This window comes from Theobroma cacao, chromosome 8, assembly GCF_000208745.1.
Source record: "Theobroma cacao cultivar B97-61/B2 chromosome 8, Criollo_cocoa_genome_V2, whole genome shotgun sequence".
NCBI classification, from domain to species: domain Eukaryota; kingdom Viridiplantae; phylum Streptophyta; class Magnoliopsida; order Malvales; family Malvaceae; genus Theobroma; species Theobroma cacao.
This window is the reverse complement of record NC_030857.1, coordinates 4,509,482-4,528,274: the sequence shown is the minus strand read 5'-3', so window position 1 is coordinate 4,528,274 and position 18,793 is coordinate 4,509,482. Positions and strand designations below refer to the sequence as shown.

At 34.1% G+C, this 18,793-nt stretch overlaps 4 protein-coding genes across 8 annotated transcripts; 3 read left to right on the top strand and 1 right to left on the bottom strand.

Moving 5' to 3' along the window:
* On the top strand, window positions 5,999-7,793 carry LOC18592015 (3-oxo-Delta(4,5)-steroid 5-beta-reductase). Its single transcript, XM_007018489.2, has 2 exons — window positions 5,999-6,297; window positions 6,381-7,793. Exons 1-2 carry the CDS (start codon window positions 6,259-6,261, stop codon window positions 7,509-7,511), a joined length of 1,170 nt encoding a protein of 389 aa, XP_007018551.2. The 5' UTR covers window positions 5,999-6,258; the 3' UTR covers window positions 7,512-7,793.
* LOC18592013 (protein TRIGALACTOSYLDIACYLGLYCEROL 5, chloroplastic) lies at window positions 9,772-11,958 on the top strand. 2 transcript variants are annotated; one of them, XM_018125938.1, is made up of 5 exons: window positions 9,772-9,964; window positions 10,048-10,122; window positions 10,230-10,274; window positions 11,411-11,443; window positions 11,541-11,958. In XM_018125938.1, exons 2-5 carry the CDS (start codon window positions 10,086-10,088, stop codon window positions 11,717-11,719), a joined length of 294 nt encoding a protein of 97 aa, XP_017981427.1. In that variant the 5' UTR covers window positions 9,772-9,964; window positions 10,048-10,085; the 3' UTR covers window positions 11,720-11,958. The 2 variants fall into 2 exon arrangements, with proteins under 2 accessions (XP_017981427.1, XP_007018549.2); XM_007018487.2 differs by having other exon boundaries at window positions 9,775-9,964; window positions 10,073-10,122.
* On the top strand, window positions 12,862-13,865 carry LOC18592012 (cytochrome b5). Its single transcript, XM_007018486.2, has 2 exons — window positions 12,862-13,132; window positions 13,245-13,865. Exons 1-2 carry the CDS (start codon window positions 13,049-13,051, stop codon window positions 13,599-13,601), a joined length of 441 nt encoding a protein of 146 aa, XP_007018548.2. The 5' UTR covers window positions 12,862-13,048; the 3' UTR covers window positions 13,602-13,865.
* LOC18592011 lies at window positions 14,198-17,690 on the bottom strand. Of its 4 annotated transcripts, XR_001929080.1 has the most exons (6): window positions 17,267-17,690; window positions 16,864-16,978; window positions 16,121-16,756; window positions 15,816-15,996; window positions 14,567-14,707; window positions 14,198-14,459 (listed from the first exon to the last, which is right to left on the bottom strand). XR_001929080.1 is itself a non-coding variant. In XM_018125935.1 (5 exons), the coding sequence occupies exons 1-5, from the start codon at window positions 17,341-17,343 to the stop codon at window positions 14,682-14,684; spliced, it is 1,035 nt and encodes a 344-aa protein (XP_017981424.1). In that variant the 5' UTR covers window positions 17,344-17,690; the 3' UTR covers window positions 14,198-14,681. The 4 variants fall into 4 exon arrangements, 3 of the variants coding, with proteins under 3 accessions (XP_017981424.1, XP_017981426.1, XP_017981425.1); XM_018125935.1 differs by having other exon boundaries at window positions 14,198-14,707; XM_018125936.1 differs by lacking the exons at window positions 14,198-14,459; window positions 14,567-14,707 and adding an exon at window positions 14,715-15,266.

The following is an 18,793-nucleotide window of genomic DNA, read 5'->3' as shown; positions in this document are numbered from 1 at the left end:
AACCACTGCCAAAACCCAAGATGAGAACAAACTCCAAATAACAAATAATATAGCGACCTGAGATCACACGTCAGTCAAGCTGGAAAATCAGCCGTCCAATCTACCAGCTTGGGAAGCAGGAAAAAACCCCAAAAGAAAAAGGGTAAATCTTCATATATAAACGCTTAAGATAATTATATATTGTGTAATGAGAATGCATGCATTAGGGATGACTGCGTATAGTGGAGTGCAACTCATAACTAACTTTTACGTACTATCAATAAGGTTTTTATAAACAAATCATTAATGTGCGCTTTAAGTTTGGCAGATTCGCACCTTAGTTTCTTGACTGCGGCCTCCACTATGGAGCTAAACATATACTACTGGATCTTCTTGTAGAATTATACGACTTTCGTTTTTATTTTTTATATATTAAAGCAATACTTTTTGTTTATTCGCTGATTGATTCGAGGCTATATTTACTCTTCTGTCTTTAGCTCTAGGTTTGTACGGTGCTTTTTGAATTTAAGGCTTGTTTTAAGCATGGGATATGGTCTATATCTCCATGTGAAGCAGCTCGTAGCTTAGGACCTTAGGTTATTTCCTCTGTCATTCTCAGGGCCGGCCCTTGGTTAAAAGCCACCCAGACAAGAGTTTTAGGTTTTAAATTTAGAGAGGATACATAATTTTATAATAATTATATTATAATTAATTATATTAAAAATATATAAAAATTAAGATAATTAATAAAATTAAAAATTTACTTATTCTCTTATACCTAATAAACATCTATTTTCTTTTACTTCCACATCCTTATTTTTCATTAAAAATATATAAAAATTAAAGATAATTAATAAATAACATATTTTCTCATTTTTCGTGCTTAATAAATGTTGTTATATTTTTACACACGTGCAAGCGTACGTGTTGCACAAATAATATAATAGTAAGTAAGTATCGCTTCCTCAAGGAATTGTATATAAACTCTTGCTAATTACTAAAATTTAGCACCCTAATCCTATCCAAGTGAATCCAATTTTAAAATTTAATTAAAACTGAAATTAAAATAACAAACTAAACTAATGAACTAATGCTAAGAAATTTCTAAGAGTTCAGTAAAATGGAGCCTAGGACTGTGGAAATACTCTACTTTTCATTTGGATTTAATTTCATTTCTTATACTTATATCAAAGGGTTGGCTGTTAGCCTAGAGTTCAAATTTATTTACAATTCTCTATCGAGATATTATAAACATACCTATCTTAACTAATTTTTCATATGTCTATGTAAATTAATTAAGGTAGGTTCAATAAGCTTATCCCCTAATCTTGGCTACACATGGTATTGAAGTATATTTTTATTCTAAATACTAATCAAATCACCTATGCCCTAAGTGAAGTGAACACATGCTACTCAAATTCTTAGTCTGTTCTAAATTCCCTTTGTCAAGTTGCATTTAGAGACCTAACTCAATCTAATTGTTGATCAAGCAATTAGAAGCGATAATCATTGATTTGAAACAAACAACACAACACCCATTAATATTGAGTAAAAGGAAATGAAAGTATCCAAACTACAAGTAGAGATTAACCACAATTCTAGGAATACAAATTTAATTCAACATGTTTAATACAAAACCCAATATGCCTAGAAAAATGTTCATTTCTACAATAAAAAAGAGAGAAAGATGAAACAAGTGTGAGAAAGGTAAGCTGATGTGGATGATACAGCTCCCGAGAAAATCTTTCATTTCTCTTCTCCCTTTTCCTCTTTTGTGTAGACCAAATCCTTAATTTTTTTCTATGTCTGATGATAAGCTGCTCCAGCTCCTCCCCCTTCCTTTTCCCTAAAAAAAACTCTCTTTTATAATCTTTAAAAGTGACTTTCTGATCTGAAAAATTGAAGGGTCCACATTGTTTAACTTGACGCTATAGCATTGGGGGTTTAATGCTGTAGCGTTGAGTTCACTGCCAAAGGTAGTGTTTGTAGTACTAGATAATGCTGCAGTGCTGGGAGCTTGATGCTGCAGCGCTGGAGGTTCTGTTTGGTGAGGGGGGACAGCGATGCAATGTTGTGGTTCCTTCAAGCTACCCAATGTAGAGCTACTACGATCAAGCTACTTCTAATGCAATTTTGACCATTCTCTGATCAGAACTGGATGAAGTGATAAACATGAAAGTTATAGCTCTTCCTCTTAACTTTCTAATTATCTATGAATCATTTTGATTGGACTTTTATAGCTTGAGTTATGTCTAAAATACCATTGTATGTTTAGTAAAGTCTACGCCTGATCAACTTGTGTAATTCCTTGCCACTTGATCCTTTTTCTTTTGAGGACCTTGAAAACATAGGAACTAAATCAATCATAGTTAAAAATAGGCATTTTTAGCATAAAAAAGAACTAAAATAACTTGAAATAAACTAGCTCAATTATGAGTTAACTAGTTAAAGAAAAACAAAGAAAACTACTTACAACTTTGCCTAAACTCAAATACTTAGCCATTTTATCACTCAAAATATGGCAAGATAACTGTATATAATGCAATTATCAATAAATCTCGATTTTTATTTCTTTCCAATTCTTAGAATACTAATTCTCAATTATCTCTCCTATTTCCTTTCAACTAACAATAATATGTATTTGCATCTACTATGATTTCTTATAAAGAAATTGCATTTAAAATGAATATAAAACCTAAATTTCGTGATACACGTATCATTCATAGAAAAAACAATTCAATGAGAATGTTAATGAAACAATAAGATCTCTAAAGAATCATTTAGAATTAATTAATTTTTAAATATATTAGATCAAGCAATTTTTTCACTCCAAAGTAGATTTGAACAATTTAAGATATATGAAAGTATTTTTGATTTTCTATTTAACATTAAAAAGTTGAAGTCATTAGATGATAATAGTTTGAAAGAATATTGCCATAATTTTAAATGTTCTTTAAAATATAACAACTATTCTAGTATTGATGATTTAAATTTATTTTCAAATTTAAGAATTTTAAAAGAAATTATACAAATGAAAGATAACATTCCAATCAACATACTTAGTTATATAAAAAGACTTAGATTCTTTTTTCAAAATTCATATATTGCTTTTAGAATAATATTAATAATTTCAGTAAGTATTGCTTCAGGATAAAAAAGTTTTTTAAAACTAAAATTAGTAAAATCTTATTTAAGATCATCAATGTTTTAAGAAATATTAAATAGATTGGTTATATTACCAATTAAGAAAAATATTAAAAGAACTTGATTATAAAAATTAATTAAAAATTTTACATCTCAAAAAGTTGAAAGAATAAATTTTAATAATTTTTTTAATTTTAATAAAAAAAAAACCTCATTTGCATATTTTGCTTTATGTTATGAATTTATTGAGTTGCCCCTGCTCATTCATTCTGCTTCTCTACTATTTGCTTTTATCATAAAATAAGAAAGATAATTAAATCTTTAAATTATCTCTTTTATTTTTGTAAAAAAAAGTTGATAGTTTTTCCATTTTGTTTGCCCGTCCTCTTTTCGTTTATATATATATATACTGCTGCATTCTACTTGGGTTGTAGCCCAAGTTTCTGAAGGCCAACTTTGCATCCTCGTTGGGCTCATTTAAATAGGTAAAAATTCATTAGGTTTTGGATCCAATACCTATTACATGGTTAAAAGAAAGCTCAATGAAACTTTTTTATTTTGTCACGTGTCAACATCTTTAGCGTTGGGTTGTGATTGAGGAGTGTTGTTCACAGGCTTGGAACAAGATTTGGACTTTTTGTCTGTTTTTTCTATTTTTTTAATATTCTGGTCAGTGATGGGTTATTTTTTTACTGCAAAAAATAGTGAGGTTTAATATTTTTTCTTAATACTTACATACAAATTTAAGATATATGAAAATATCTTTAATTATATATATATATATATATATTATAAAATAAAATATTTGGATAGATATTTGTGGATTTCATCCAAGTTTGAAGTGAAATAAATTTTTAATTTTTAATGAGACATGATATGGATCACAAAGTGGATTAATTCTAAATAATTATAAAAATATAAGATAGAAAAGTATTAATTAAAATTGAAGATAATTTAGAAAATTTCATCATTATAACCAAAAAAATTTTAATAAGTGTAATCAATATCATTTTATTTTGACTTTCTAAAAATATTCATTTTCTTTTAATAATTTTATTATATCAATTATGTAGCTTATCAATAATTACTTTTAAAATATTATATTTTCTCAATATGAATTTGATTTTGCTATTAGAATCATGCAATTAATAAAATTTGATTATATCAACATTAGCATAAATTAAGATATAAAAAATCTAATGTTTTAAAAAAATATTATTTAAATTAAAAATTTTGCTTAATAAGACATGATGAAATGTTTTAAAAATAATGATTTTTTAAAATAATTATCTTTAATTTATCGTTATTGCTATCATTTATAATCTTTTTAAATTTAAAACTATTTGTCTTTAATTACTATTTTTTATTTATAATATTATATAATTTAAAATTATTTTTAACAAAAAATTCAACACCCGTGCGAAGGGGCCATCACTCTAGTAAAAAATTAAAGGCACGGCCTAAGATAAGAAATTTAAAATTTCATTATCAGAATGCATCGGGACTCTATTTGTGCACTGGGTGGAATCTGTTGATTTTTATTTGCTCGTACAAATACAACTTTTACCATGCCATGTGTCACGGTTGTTAAAGGTTCCATCAACTTGAAAAGTTTGTTACGTCTCTTTTACAAATTTCATTGTCAAAGGTTCTACATATGCGCTAATACAGTACTACTAATCTCTTCTTTACTACATTCAAATGTTTACTGCACGTTTAGTACAGAAACAGCTAAGCAATCCCACTATTTAGCTTCTGGACTTCTAGTTAGCGAAAATATTCATATCTTTAACGGTTTTTTTTTATGGGTTTTCATGTCATAAATAGTTCTTTTCCATAGTTTTCAGTAGTTCCAAACATTTCATGTAGAGTTTTTTCCATATATTTTTTAAAGTAGCTTTTTTTCTATATACCCCTTTTTTGTAATATTTTATATTAAATTCTCTTATAGGCATTTGGATCGTGCAATGTATGACTTAGCTACTTAACCTTCTCTTAATAGGTCTAGTGGTCCGTATAGCTTGCAAGTTTGGCTTGACAGGAGGTTAGGTTTTGAATATAGTTTTTTATATTAAGAAAAAAATTTATTATTATAAATATATGTGTTAATGTTAATTATATTATTATATAAGAATTTAGACCAAATCAAGCAATTGAAACAAACTAGACATAACAGTGTAATATGATGTGAATTTTTATATTTGATTATATATGTTAAAAAATTTGGATGTGAATTAGGATTTAATCCATTCCAATCAAATACCTTAAACATTATTTTATAAATTCTATCTATATAAGAAGTTATTAGCTTATAAATAAGTTATATATTTCATTTATAAACATACTCTTATTTTTTTAAAATGCTTTCTTTAATAGTTATTTTTTAAAATTATATTTTATAATATTTATATTTTTATTATAAAATTTAAGTTAAATGAATTTAAATGAGGATTGAATTTTGAACCGAATGTAAATTTAAAAAACATTAACCAGGCCGACAGTAAAAGCCAAATAAGTTCTCCGTGTTTAAATGGATCACGAACTTTTGTAAAATTACGCCAGCTTTAGTTTGATACAAAAGTAACTCAAGAAAGGAAGAAAGCTACGTCATTTATAAACATTGAGATTAGCTTTTTCAATAAAAGAAAAACGTAATATATTCATACGGTCCATTCAGACAAAATATATTCGAATTTGGGGGGGAAAAAAACACTAAAATAAGGATAATTGATTGATTGAACTATATAAAATGAATTAAGTTTGCAAACAGTGAATTTCAAAAAAAAAGTTTGCAAACACTGACAGTAGAATTATAGTCGGTTTCCTCACGAAGAGACTGAAATACCCCCACTTGGGTCCACATAAATCTCCAAACCTGGCCCGATATGATGTTGTCACGGCTACTTTCAGCCCTTTGTTCTTTTCTCTGGCTCTCATTTCCTCTCCTATAAATCAAACGATTGAATACGGCCCAAGAAAACGTTCCGCCAATCCGAATCTTCGAACCCCTGATTAATTAAACGCCAGAGCCAGACTGTTAGTTCCAAGTCCCATCATCACTCTCCTTGCTTTTTTATTTCCATCGTCATTTCCTTTCCTTTCCCACAAACCCAATCCAAGTTATCTATCAAAAACATGAGCTGGTGGTGGGCTGGTGCCATTGGCGCTGCTAAGGCAAGTCCCCGATTCTTCTCAGGCTTAAAAATTTTCTGTTTACCATTACGAAAGGTGCTTATTTTTTGTTTTAATTTTTGCAGAAGAAATTTGAGGAAGGTGAAGCGCCGATAAGCTTCCAGAGCGTTGGACTGGTAGTTGGAGTGACCGGCATAGTCGGTAACAGCCTGGCCGAAATCCTTCCATTAACCGACACCCCCGGCGGCCCATGGAAAGTATACGGAGTAGCTCGTCGCCCCCGGCCCAACTGGAACGTGGACCATCCTATCGAGTACATTCAGTGCGACATATCCGATCCCAAGGACACCGAATCGAAGCTCTCTCCACTCACCGACGTCACCCACATCTTCTACGTCAGCTGGATCAACCGATCATCCGAAGCCGAGAACTGCGAAATCAACGGTTCCATGCTCCGGAACGTTTTGCGTTCCGTGATCCCTAACGCACCCAATCTCCGCCATGTCTGTCTCCAAACCGGAACCAAAAATTACCTCGGACCGTTGGAATTGCTGGGTAAAATCCAACCGCACGATCCGCCTTTCACCGAAGATTTACCGCGGTTAAACGCTCCCAATTTTTACTACACTCAAGAAGACATCCTCTTCGAAGAAACCGAGAAAAAAGAAGGATTAACCTGGTCGGTTCACCGACCCGATGTGATATTCGGGTTTTCGCCTTATAGTTTAATGAACATCGTTGGAACTCTTTGCGTTTACGCCGCGATTTGTAAACACGAAGGGCAACCGTTGTGGTTTCCTGGAATTAGAGCCGCTTGGGAAAGTTACTCTAATGTTTCGGATGCGGATTTGATTGCGGAGCATCAGATATGGGCGGCGGTGGATCCGTATGCAAAAAACGAAGTGTTTAATGTGAATAATGGGGATGTTTTTAAGTGGAAGCATTTGTGGAGAGCTTTGGCGGAGCAATTTGGGATAGAAGAATTTGGTTTCGAGGAAGGGCAGAATTTGGGGCTGGTTGAGATGATGAAAGGGAAAGAAAGAGTGTGGGAAGAGATAGTGAAGGAGAACCAGTTGGAAGAGACGAGGTTGGAGGAGGTGGGACTTTGGTGGTTTGTTGATTTGATCTTAGCAGGGGAGCCGCCGCTGTCGAGTATGAATAAGAGTAAGGAGCATGGATTTTTGGGGTTTCGGAATTCCAAGAATTCGTTTATTACGTGGATTGATAAGATGAAGGCTTACAAGATTGTGCCTTGATTTACTATTTTGTTTCCAGTTTTTGGTAACGGAGATTAATTTGTTATAGTTGTTGTTGCTCTAAAGTAAGTACATGTGAACTTGTGAGATTTAAGCTATTAGCGGCAAACGCTTGGACCTGTTCGATATGGGAAACACTTGCGTAGGCTCCAAGAGAAGTTTTTGTTGCATTTGGGGGGATGCTGTAAGGTTTATTGTTTCTTTTAGCTTATGACGCTTCGTTCTTTATCTTGTTCGAGCCTGAATTATGCAATAAAACTTCTTTATTAGACAAAGCTTGCATATCACTTCGAAATTAAGTTTGGAATTCATGCATTTGAATGTTACAGAATGAGGCAACTATGAAACAAGCAGATTACTGACACATGTTTAACATGTCCAGGCTATCATGTTATTGAATGTGAGATGCTAGTTATAGTATATTTAAGGTTTTCTTTCTTCTTTTCCAAGCACTTGGAGAGACTGCTGTGCTGAGTCCTTTTGCCATATAATTTACTAGTTCATTTTCTGGATTTGATCAACTTACAAAGCGTTGGAAATTTGAAGTATTAACATCTGGGTAACTATATGCTAATGCTTTGAAGTATTATAGTCCATGGTTATCTTTGTGTATATTAATGCATATCATTCCTTTTCTCAAAGAAATATACATTTCTGAGCCAAATCATGACGATATCTGTTTATCTGGAGCTGGAAGGTGTTGTTCTTTGTCAATAAGCCCCTAACAGACACACAAACAATAGCAATGGGTAAAAGTTTTAACATTTATTTGTTGATTAGTTGCCTTCTTTTTTACTTTATGGTTTTGCTTGAATTATGATATAGAGAGATGCCTCCCACCTATTTAAAGGCTTGGCAGAGGTTCATATGTTATTTTAAAATGGACGGAAGTAATTGGCATACATTCCCTCTGATGATGTTGCTTACTCATGTATCATTATTGGGTGAAATTCATATTGGGTTGACAATAGCACAAAACAATTCTGAGATGAAGCCCAACTTTAAGGACCTGGCAGAGTTAATTTGGCAGGGAACTGTATTCTTGTACTCTGATCACTTCCCTTATCTGGTTAAAGTTGTTTGAAATACCCTGTCTGACTTCAGTCTGAGGTTATGTAACAGTAAGTTTTCATTCAACTTGACTACAGAGGAGATGCTGATTGAACTTTTTGCTTCCAAAGCCGGTGATTACTGTGTTACATTTGATTCTTTACAGCTACATCAGCCTATTATTATTCTGCTATCACAGTTAGTTGTGATTCCACAATTTTGATACCAAATATTTGCATATTCAAGGTTTCCATTAAATATTTTCCCATCAGTTTTCTCCATCGCTGATCTGAAGCTTCTTTGACCTCTTGTAATGCGGAGTAGAGAATCATTCGGTGCTGTTGGTAACATTGGGATGCAGTTTCCTGAAAGATACGGAAATTATGAGTTGGTTGAGTGGAATGCTGAACCAAAATGTTAGGTTGCCTCAAATGATCTCTTTTGTGAGTTTGGACAGTTTGGTTATGGAATGTGTTGTATTTGTCTGTCTAGACTAAGTGTGCAAATGCATTTATCAAGCATCGGTTGGTTTGACTTCGGAAATTACTTGGATTTGGACCCCGCTGTGTAATCATTTTGTTAAGTACTAGTTTATGGAAGTTGTAAAACTTTGTCAAGTCTTATCATTGAATTGATATATACTTGTACGGATATCAAACACGTTATCCATGACGAAAGGTTACGTTCCTTTTAAGGCAGGGCACCAGTTTGGAGCAGACAACATCCGAAGAGCCAGATCCAAGCCCATGAAACAAAACATAATGCTAGAAGTAAAAAAAAATCAGAATAACGATCATGCCTGGTGGGACTATCGTCCATTAAGTAAGTTGGATAGGAGTAGTTGTAAAGATTTGTCAAGACCCCACTATCATAGAATTGACCCCACCCTGGCCCATCAGTCCAACCCAAAATTAACTCTTAGATATAAATATATATCTCAAGTTTTAATCAGCCCTTGTCAACCTCCCATGGTTGGGCCTGTGAAAATAAAGCAAGAAGGAGGTTACCTTCCCCGTCATTATCAATCAATAAATGTCATATGTTATGCACGTCAGAGCCTGTAGGGCCGCCACAAAATCAATTGGGCAGTTCTGGCCCTTTGGGCCTCTCTGGGCTCGGGTTGTTGGGAGAGATTACAATATTTAATTTTTTGATTACAATCTACATCCCCATTGGAACTTGGAAGGCCCCTCTTCCTTAGAACAAAGCAGGCACTTTGGTCATTTCAAGCTCCACAGTTTTTGCCGTGCCAAAAAAATAAATAAATAAAATAACGAACAACTGAACACAAGCAGGGAGACCTCAGTTCCTAATCTGAATCTGTTCTCCGGTTCTTGTTCTTTTCGTGGGAGATCAATTAGTTAATCTTTGATACCAGTTCCTGTTTCTTACAGTTGAGTAAGGTAACTGTCATTTCCATTGTTCTACTGTAATAATAATTCACTGCCCCTTTCTTTTATCTTTTCTTTTTCCACTCAATTCTCAGTTTGATAGCATCTCTTCTTATTCAGCGCCGAACGCAAAATGATTACAAACTTCAATGGATTTGGCGTTGGCCTTGGTATGCCCACGTGTATTTTGCATCTCTTTTTATATTCTCTTGAAATAAATTTCTCGTCTTTACGCTTTCTTCTTTTCTGTTTTTTTTTTTGTCAATTTTGCCCTCAGGTTTTGGTGTTGGTTGCGGCTTCGGAGTTGGATGGGGTTTTGGAGGTTTTTTTTTTTTTTTATCTCTTTTTAAATTTTATGTTTCAGCTTAAATTCTCTTTATTTTCCTTTAACTGTCATGCATAAAGATATCCCCAGACTGAAATATATGAACCAAACAGTGGAAATGTATTGTCTGTCGCTCTAGTCATGCGTATTTGATCCAAGGAAGTAGTTGTCAGTACTTGTTTTCATCGTTTGTGAGATATGGGACATGGACTTTGTAGTCGCCTTGGTTGTTGATGTGGGCTGAAGATTATAATTTTAGTTGCATGTTGACGTTAGACATAAGACTCTAGATTGAATTGTTGATGTCAGACGGGAATGTAGTACCAGTCATGATCCCTTCATCATCTGTCTGTCAGGGTTATATGTTATATGTTCATCACTTCATCTGCCAGTCTTAGCTTACTAGAGATACCTTTTAAGATGTTATGAAACTATTTGGTGATGATTGTTCTGCTGCCGATGGGCATTTCAATTGGCAAGCAATTGAATCATGATACTTAGAAGTGTGACGAGATCTGAATGTGCCAATTTGTTGAGAATTGGTAATGTACTTATTGTTTCCTGTTCATCTCAAAGTCTTCCTTGGCCTGGAAATGAGGGTTGAGTCTTATGGTAGCTTTCTTCATTGATGGGAATTGAATCTCGGGCCCTTTCTTTCTGTTCTCTTTTTTGTCTTTGGTAGCTAGTGAGAAAACTATAAGGATGTTTTACGTAGTATCACTTTCTATAACATGGAATTATGATGATGAAGGTTTAGTTTTAGAACCTTTAACACTTGTTGGGCTTAGAGATAGTTCAACAATCTTAAACTCAGTTTACTTCTTTGTTGTTTTTTAAACCTTATAAAATTATTTCTTTTGTTTTTGCCTCGTCAGGTTTGGGATACATGATAACCTTTTAACTTTATTCTGCAATTGATCAATATGAAAAATTATATATGGCTAAATTATGAACTTAATTGTTATTTGAATGACTTCTATTTCATATTTTGTGAATATATGTAAATGTTTGCAGCTTCTCTCTAAATTAAGGTATTGTCTTAGAATTGAAATTTATGAATATATCTCCTTCTCATTCCATGGATGCAGTAATAAGCTTTTTCTCTCACTTGTGGTTTCTTTTCTCATTTGCAGGGATGCCTTTGAGTCTCTTTGGGCTTGGTGCAGGTATTCCTTTAAATACTTATGGTTCCTTTGTTAATCTGCTTTGCTGACTCTAATGAATGAGTCGTAAGTTAACATTGGATTTATTCTTTATGCGAAGGTGGTGGCTGTGGGGTTGGCTTTGGCCTTGGATGGGGCTTTGGGTCTGCCTATGGTAGCCAGTACAGATCGTCTAGGGTCACATTCCAAGGCTTAGAATTTGGCAAAGAGGACCGAACTAAGGATGGTGAGTTCAAAGTAATACCAAAAAGCAGCAAGGAAATTCGTGAGTCACAGTAATCTTTTCAGTTTGGAGATGAATTAAGATCTGTAACCAATGAAGTATGAATTAGAGAAATGTCACAGTTTAGTGCATTATCCACAAGTTTTTGCCTGCAAACAGTCATATTGAACAGGGTACATCCTGGATTTACTTTTGTATTTGAGATGTTTAAGGTTCAGTTTGGAGTAATGTAAGTTCAGCGAGAGGAATCAATGAAATTGAGTGGAGTTTCTTTTACGAAGTGAAATTCCATCCATGGGGGTGTGTCGAAGGAGCTTCCTTATAGTCTTTCATATTTTTTCTGCTGCTGCTTGAGATGCTGATTGCTGAGCTTGTTATGTTCTAGCTTGAGACTGTTCATATGGTATTGACTTGGTGAGAGTTCTCATTTTCAAAAGGAAAGTTAAGCTTCTACGAATAATTTCTATTAGTTTTGGTGGTATCCTTGCTTATGGAAGTATTAGAAGAAGGCTTATTTAGATTCAGGGGAAGACTGATGAAGGGATGCGGACGGTAATATTGTGGATTTTGCATGCCTAAACACAAGTTGCAAGCTGGATAGAACAGCAAACTGTCTTTTTCTTTTTTCTTTTTTCTTTTTTATTAAAATCACTAATGAAAATTCATTGAATTTCAGAATAGAAAACAAAGAGATAATTATTTCTTATTTCCATAGGCTTTACCATCCAAACCAGAAATTGAATTGTCCATGTTAAAAGCTTGAATATGGAAACCTCCAATTTAAAGCTCATTAATCTTAACCGTTAGGGTTAAGTTACAAGTTCAAAGGCTTCAAATAACTTGTGCTAGTTGTCTGTGGTGATAAATTCCGATCTTAATCTGTTCCAGGGAAAGGAGGAAGTAACGGAGCGGCTTAGGAACCTATCTCCCAAAGTTATCGTTCTTTTAGGCTCTTCTTCAACAATTCCTTCCCGCCCCTTCATCCCGTTTTAGTTCCGTCCCTACTTGCGCATTTTCTCCTAGGGAAGTCGTAATTAGTAACCTTCCTTATTACAATCGAACTGTTGTGCTGAAACCTGACAGCCTGACTCCTGAGTCAGTGGACCAACTCTAGTTACTCAACAGCATTAACCAATAACAAGCCACCAGATAGACAAATTGACAAATCTTTATTGCTCTGCGCGTGCTACCTTCCTCTTTCATCACTAAGGTTGGTAGGTCGCATGCGGGGAAGCGAGAGCTAACCCGTCCCTTGCTTTCACCTGATCCCATTGTTTCATTTATCCCCAAGTCTCCACCTTCTCCGTCCATCTAGGATAAATTAGGGTAGCCCTGACAAAGATAAGCATAGTCGCTCGTTTTTCAGTCCTTTCTCACAAGAACCAATGGCTGAACACACGGTTTACACCCTCTCAGAGGTTGCTCAACACAAATCAAAGAAAGATTGCTGGCTTGTCATCGATGGCAGGGTAATCCTGCTCTCTCTTTTCATCCACATCCAAGAGTTGCATACTGATCACGTTCGTCCACGTATAAACTATATCTATGTAGCAAATAATTAGACTTGACTAACTCTTGTAGGTACTGAACCTGACAAAGTTCCTGGAAGAACATCCAGGAGGAGAAGGGGTGCTGTTGGAGTCAGCAGGGAAAGATGCGACAAAGGAATTCAAGGATATCGGACACAGCAAGGCGGCTCAGAACTTGCTCCTCAAGTACCAGGTCGGAGTTCTTCAGGGTTACACTTTGAAGAAGGATGCGGATATCCAGGTTGCTTCAACTGATGAACCGAAAAATATGAAAGAGATGAGTGCTTTTGTGATCAAGGATGACAGCATGCCTAAATATGCAGGCCTTGTCGAGTTCTTTGTGCCGCTCTTGGTTGCTGGTTCCTACTTAAGTTACCGATACCTGACGACAGGCTCATCGATGGTCTGATTGATTTGGTATCAACAGAAAAATCAACATGAACCACCAAGCCAAAATCAAGATGTCTTTCTCCCTAGACATAAATATCGGTCTAGAATGTTACTAGTATTAGATTTTTACCAAGTCTTGGCATGTTTATTCCTTCTTTTTATCTTCAGTTGTTGTCCTGGTGAGAGTTGCTGTTGAGGATTGAGAAAAAGGAAACTTAGCATATTTAATTACCTTGATAATTGGTAAATGCTATAGCAATAAAATGCATTTTATACGCCAAAACCTTATCTTTTGCAAAGTGAAATGTAAATGAGGTGAACCAACGAGTACTGGTAATAAAAATGTTCAAAGCCCCTCAGCCATAAATTTTTGCAGCAACAAATTAATCGGAAAATGATACTTGGCATATGCCTTAAAACAAAGAGCATGGAGGCGATGCAGCCATTTCATGGAGATCAATAATCTTCAGTTTTTACTAGGTCATTAGCCATTAAACATTTGTATTACACGATAAGAATTCACCAATAATTTTTGAATGCATCTTCCCACAATGTATAATGTATCAGATGATCCATGTTTATGGTGGGTTGAATATGCAAATGAGATGACACAAGTGAAGGAACTTCAACACTTTCCATAATTGAGGTCTGATTTAATTAAATTTCCCACTTCTCTTCTACAGTTTGCTAGTTGGTTACAACTAAAAGAAAAAAAAATGGGGAAGGGGGGCTTGAAATGCTACACGATTTGTAGTAATACAACAAACTCGTCTGTAAGGAGAAAAGAAAAAAGAACATATATTACATGATCCAACAGCCTCAGTTCAACTTCGTCATCCCTGTGCTCCTTAATTAAACTACAGGACTTTCCTTTCATCTGAAAAATCAAAATTGGAAGGGAGAGACAAGAAGTGGTCAAGGAAAAGAGAAGACAAAAAAAAGGTGCTCTCGCTTTTTGTCGTACTGCCTTCACCCAAAATTTACCTGGGTCAAACATCGAGTGAGTATAATATGCACAATCTATACTCCTCAACCACCTACATCCCAAATAGCAAGCCACTGAGTAAAAACTGCTGACTTAAGATTCTGCATCTCCTTTTCATATTGTATGAAATGCGATTAAAACTGCATACGAAAACAAAATGTTTAGGCTTCATAGACTTTCACGGACTCAATTTCAGAAAATGCGAATACAGTTAAAACATAGCAAGAAGTGGCACTAGCACCACAATCTGAATGCGTAGGAAGCAAACAATCTGAATTGATTGCAGGAGTCTATAAATGCAGTTAATCTTGGTTCTAATTATTTTAATACACCCCATGTGATTCCTGCTTTTTTCAGTGTTTCTACCAGCATAGAGTTACTCCTTCATATTATGTATCACAGGCTTATGTTATGCTCTCTAAACCATGAGTTATCCACTTTCTAATTTGTTCGCAGTGAAAGCGGCCACCATCCTTTATAGATAACATTCTTTGTAACCTATCTCTTCTTGTATTAGCATGCATCCATCTAACTGCCCAAAACTTTGCACCATAAACCATAATTGATATAGATGTCCATCACCTTGATAGATATCTTACAATCATAGGATATCCAGCAGCATTTCTCCATTCCATTGAACCTGTTCTAGCTTTATCAATAACATCCTTGTAAATTTCTCATCTCTTCTGAATAATCAACCTATATACCAAAAATGAGACTCTTAGGAAATTTTTGACCGTGTATTTTACTCCATCTTCATTTTTATTTCTAAGCTTGTTAAGACTGAATACTGTATTCTGATTGACCTAAAACTCTAGGATTCTGATTTACCATTAACCTCAATGTTTGTCTCACTCGTCTACTCTGATCATTTGTTCACAATTAGTATGCATTTAAAATATCATGCTCTAAATATGCCAAAATATTATGAAATAAGGAATCTAAGGTCCTATAGGCTAGATAGTGCATCTCTATTTGTTAGTGGTCTATTTGGGGCACTTTTCATATACACTTCTATTTCACTTCTTTCAGTCTTTACTCTCTGTACATTTTATTGTTCTCATACTCCAGTTGAATGAGAATTCACCATCCAAGTAGCATCAAGCACATAATCTAATTAGGATGATAACAGTGAAAAATGAACTTTGCCTTTGCTAATTAGCATAATGATAAAAAAATTGCTAAAAATTGAAGGTTAATAAGCCCAAAAAAAAGAAACCTAGTAATACAAATTTGAAGCAAGCTCACCAATCAAGCAAAGGAAGAGGACAATCCAAACGGACAGTTGAATGGGACGACTATATTGCATTTGATACTGAGACCTTTGAAGCTGTCTTTGAATAGCCCCATACCAGCCATAAAGTTGCTTATCATAACAATCATCGCAATTCAGGCAACTCTTACTTCTTTCATAGCATGCATTAATGCCCTGCAGGAAGAAATGATAAAATAGGAACTTATGAACACTAGTGGGGCAGCACAGAACATGGTAACAAGAAGGCAAATCTAAAAAACTATATTTCAAATGGTACAGAAGTAGAGTAGACATTCACCCTATCCAACTGAGGAGGTCTCAACAACTCTGTATCAGACTCGTGATGACGATCTACTGCCTTGCACTTCCTGATGCCATTCTTTGGCCACTTCAACTTGGCTACAGAATCCAGGGAATCAAGGAAACCAGACAAGCTTGGTACCTTTCGTGGGGGAATAGAGGGCTGACCATTGGAAGAGTTCTGCTGTAAAGCATCATCAGCAATTGCAATCTTCCAAGCACCAATGTCAGCACTAGCACTAGCAGTCCTCCTATGCCCATGTGACTTTTGGCCCTTAGCCTCGGAGGAGCTCCACTCAACAGACTGAGGATTCTTTGAGCAATGTGCCACTGATTCTTTATCGATTCCTTGTGTGATTTCATTTTCTCTACCATGACTCTTAGGAGGAAGTTTCTTCTCTCCAGATACAGATGGTCCAGACAAAAACAAAGCAAGCTCATTGCATTCACCTTCATCCAAACGCACCCAAGGCATCAATGCCTTACCCTCCGAAAGAGCTGATTCCTGCAATGATTTTTCAATCTTTGAAATCTGATCCTCAATTGCTACAATAAATTCGTGATGCCTATCTCTTGAATCCTCACTTGAACTCCCACCGTAACTTGATTGGACAGCCTTTTCAAACTCCTCTAACTGCAAGTCAAAAATTCAATTTCTCACAATGCTGAACCAAGCAAAACCCCAACCAAAACATTCACGAAATGAACCACACATAAAAAAGATAGAAATAGTAAGATGACCTGCCATTTGGTAGTGCCAAGGGCAGTACGCAGATCCCTACGAAGTTCCTCCAAATTCCACGTACTAGAAACGTCCTTTTTCGCGTGTATCCAGGTTCTGTATGTCGATTCCATCCTTTGGATTCCCGAAAACAAAATTGACATGAGACAATTTATCTTCCAAATAACTCAAAAACGACCAATACAAATGAAATCAAATTCTCAAGCAATCATCAACCAATTGAAATTTTAAATCTTAATTTAGCATTTAGGGACCTAATTCCTAAAAAAAAAAAATTCTACTTTCAACCTCGAAGACTAATCTTCTGTACTTTCCAAAACATTTCCATAAAATCTAAGAAAAAAATTAAAATTAATCCAGCTGGAAAAAGAAACCCAAAATGAGAAAAGGAAATCATTTTACCTGTCAGCAGATTCCTGAACTTCTTCAGCCACAGAGAAGAAAGGATCTTTTTCCCACCGATCAAAACTCGAAGCCATTTCAAAAGAGAAACGCAAAAACAATATTCCGCTTCGATTAATTAATCAATTAATTACAATTAAATGAAACCACATCTACAATATCTGCGCCCCCAATTGTTTTCTTCAAAAACAAAAGCTAATTGAATCTAAGTTTCGCTAAAATCCCGGAACTGAAGGCGCAGATCAACAAAATCTTTTAGATTTAAATTGGTAACGAAAGGGCAAAATAGAGGAGAGGGTGAAAAAGGGTGAGAATCAGAGAAAGAGACGGAGGGAGTTTCAAATAAATAAGGTCAAAAAAGGGTCGGTCACAGCAGCCGCATGATGTCAATAATTATGGATCGAAGCTGCCCGCGGGTCAGATTGAATCAGCCGCGAAGAAGCACTCATTTTTACCTCACACGACGTCGTTTTCGATGCCGACGTGTCAAAAAGAGACGGAAGAGAGTTCAACACACTAGAACTAGTAAACTAATAAATTAGTGTTCGCTTTTGACCGAAGTGAGATCATGTTTCCGTGTGTTCGAATCTTCGTCCAGCACCTGAAAACTTTGAATAAGGTCAAGTACGTGTGGATATACTTATCGTTAAAGATCTTTATTTTTTGGATTGAATCTAGAACGTGTTCTTGTTCTTTCATATTTAATGGCAATTTGAAAAACTATAAATAAATCATGAGCTGATTTTCATTTGAAACGTGGGAGTAATGAATATCATTTTAAAAGAAAAAAGAATTCATATCAACGAACAAGATAACATGGCATGGCATTATTACATTACTAGAGTGGTGCCCCTCTTCGTGAGTATTGAATTGTTATTAAAATTAATTTTAAATTATATAATATTATAAATAAAAATAATAATAAAAGAAAAATAATTTTAAATTTAAAAATATTATAAGTAATAGTAATAATGATAAATTAAAGATAATTCTTTTAAAAATTCAATATTTTAAAAATATTTTTTTATGTCTTACTAAGCAACATTTTTTATTTAAATAAACTTTTTAAAAAACATTTGATTTGTTATATCTTAATATATGCTAATGTTGATATAGTCATTTTTTTTAATTACATTATTCTAATAGCGAAATAAAATTCATGTTTTGAAAATATAATATTTATAAAATAATTATTGATAAGTTGCATCATTTATATAATAAAATTATTAAAATAAAATGAATATTTTTTAAAAGTCAAAATTAAATGAATATTAATTACACTTATAAAAATGTTCTTAGTTTGAATGATGAAATTTTCTAAATTATTGTCAATTTTAATTACTACTTTCTTATCTTATGCTTTTATAATTTTTTTGAATTAATTCACTTTGCGAAAATAATTTGAGGATCCTTCAATAATTTTGATAAGTCATTATTAACTTTATTCAATTAATTGTTAATTTTTTATTATTTATCAAAAAAAATTGTTTCACTTTTTATTCTTATCCTATATTCATATTTTTAATT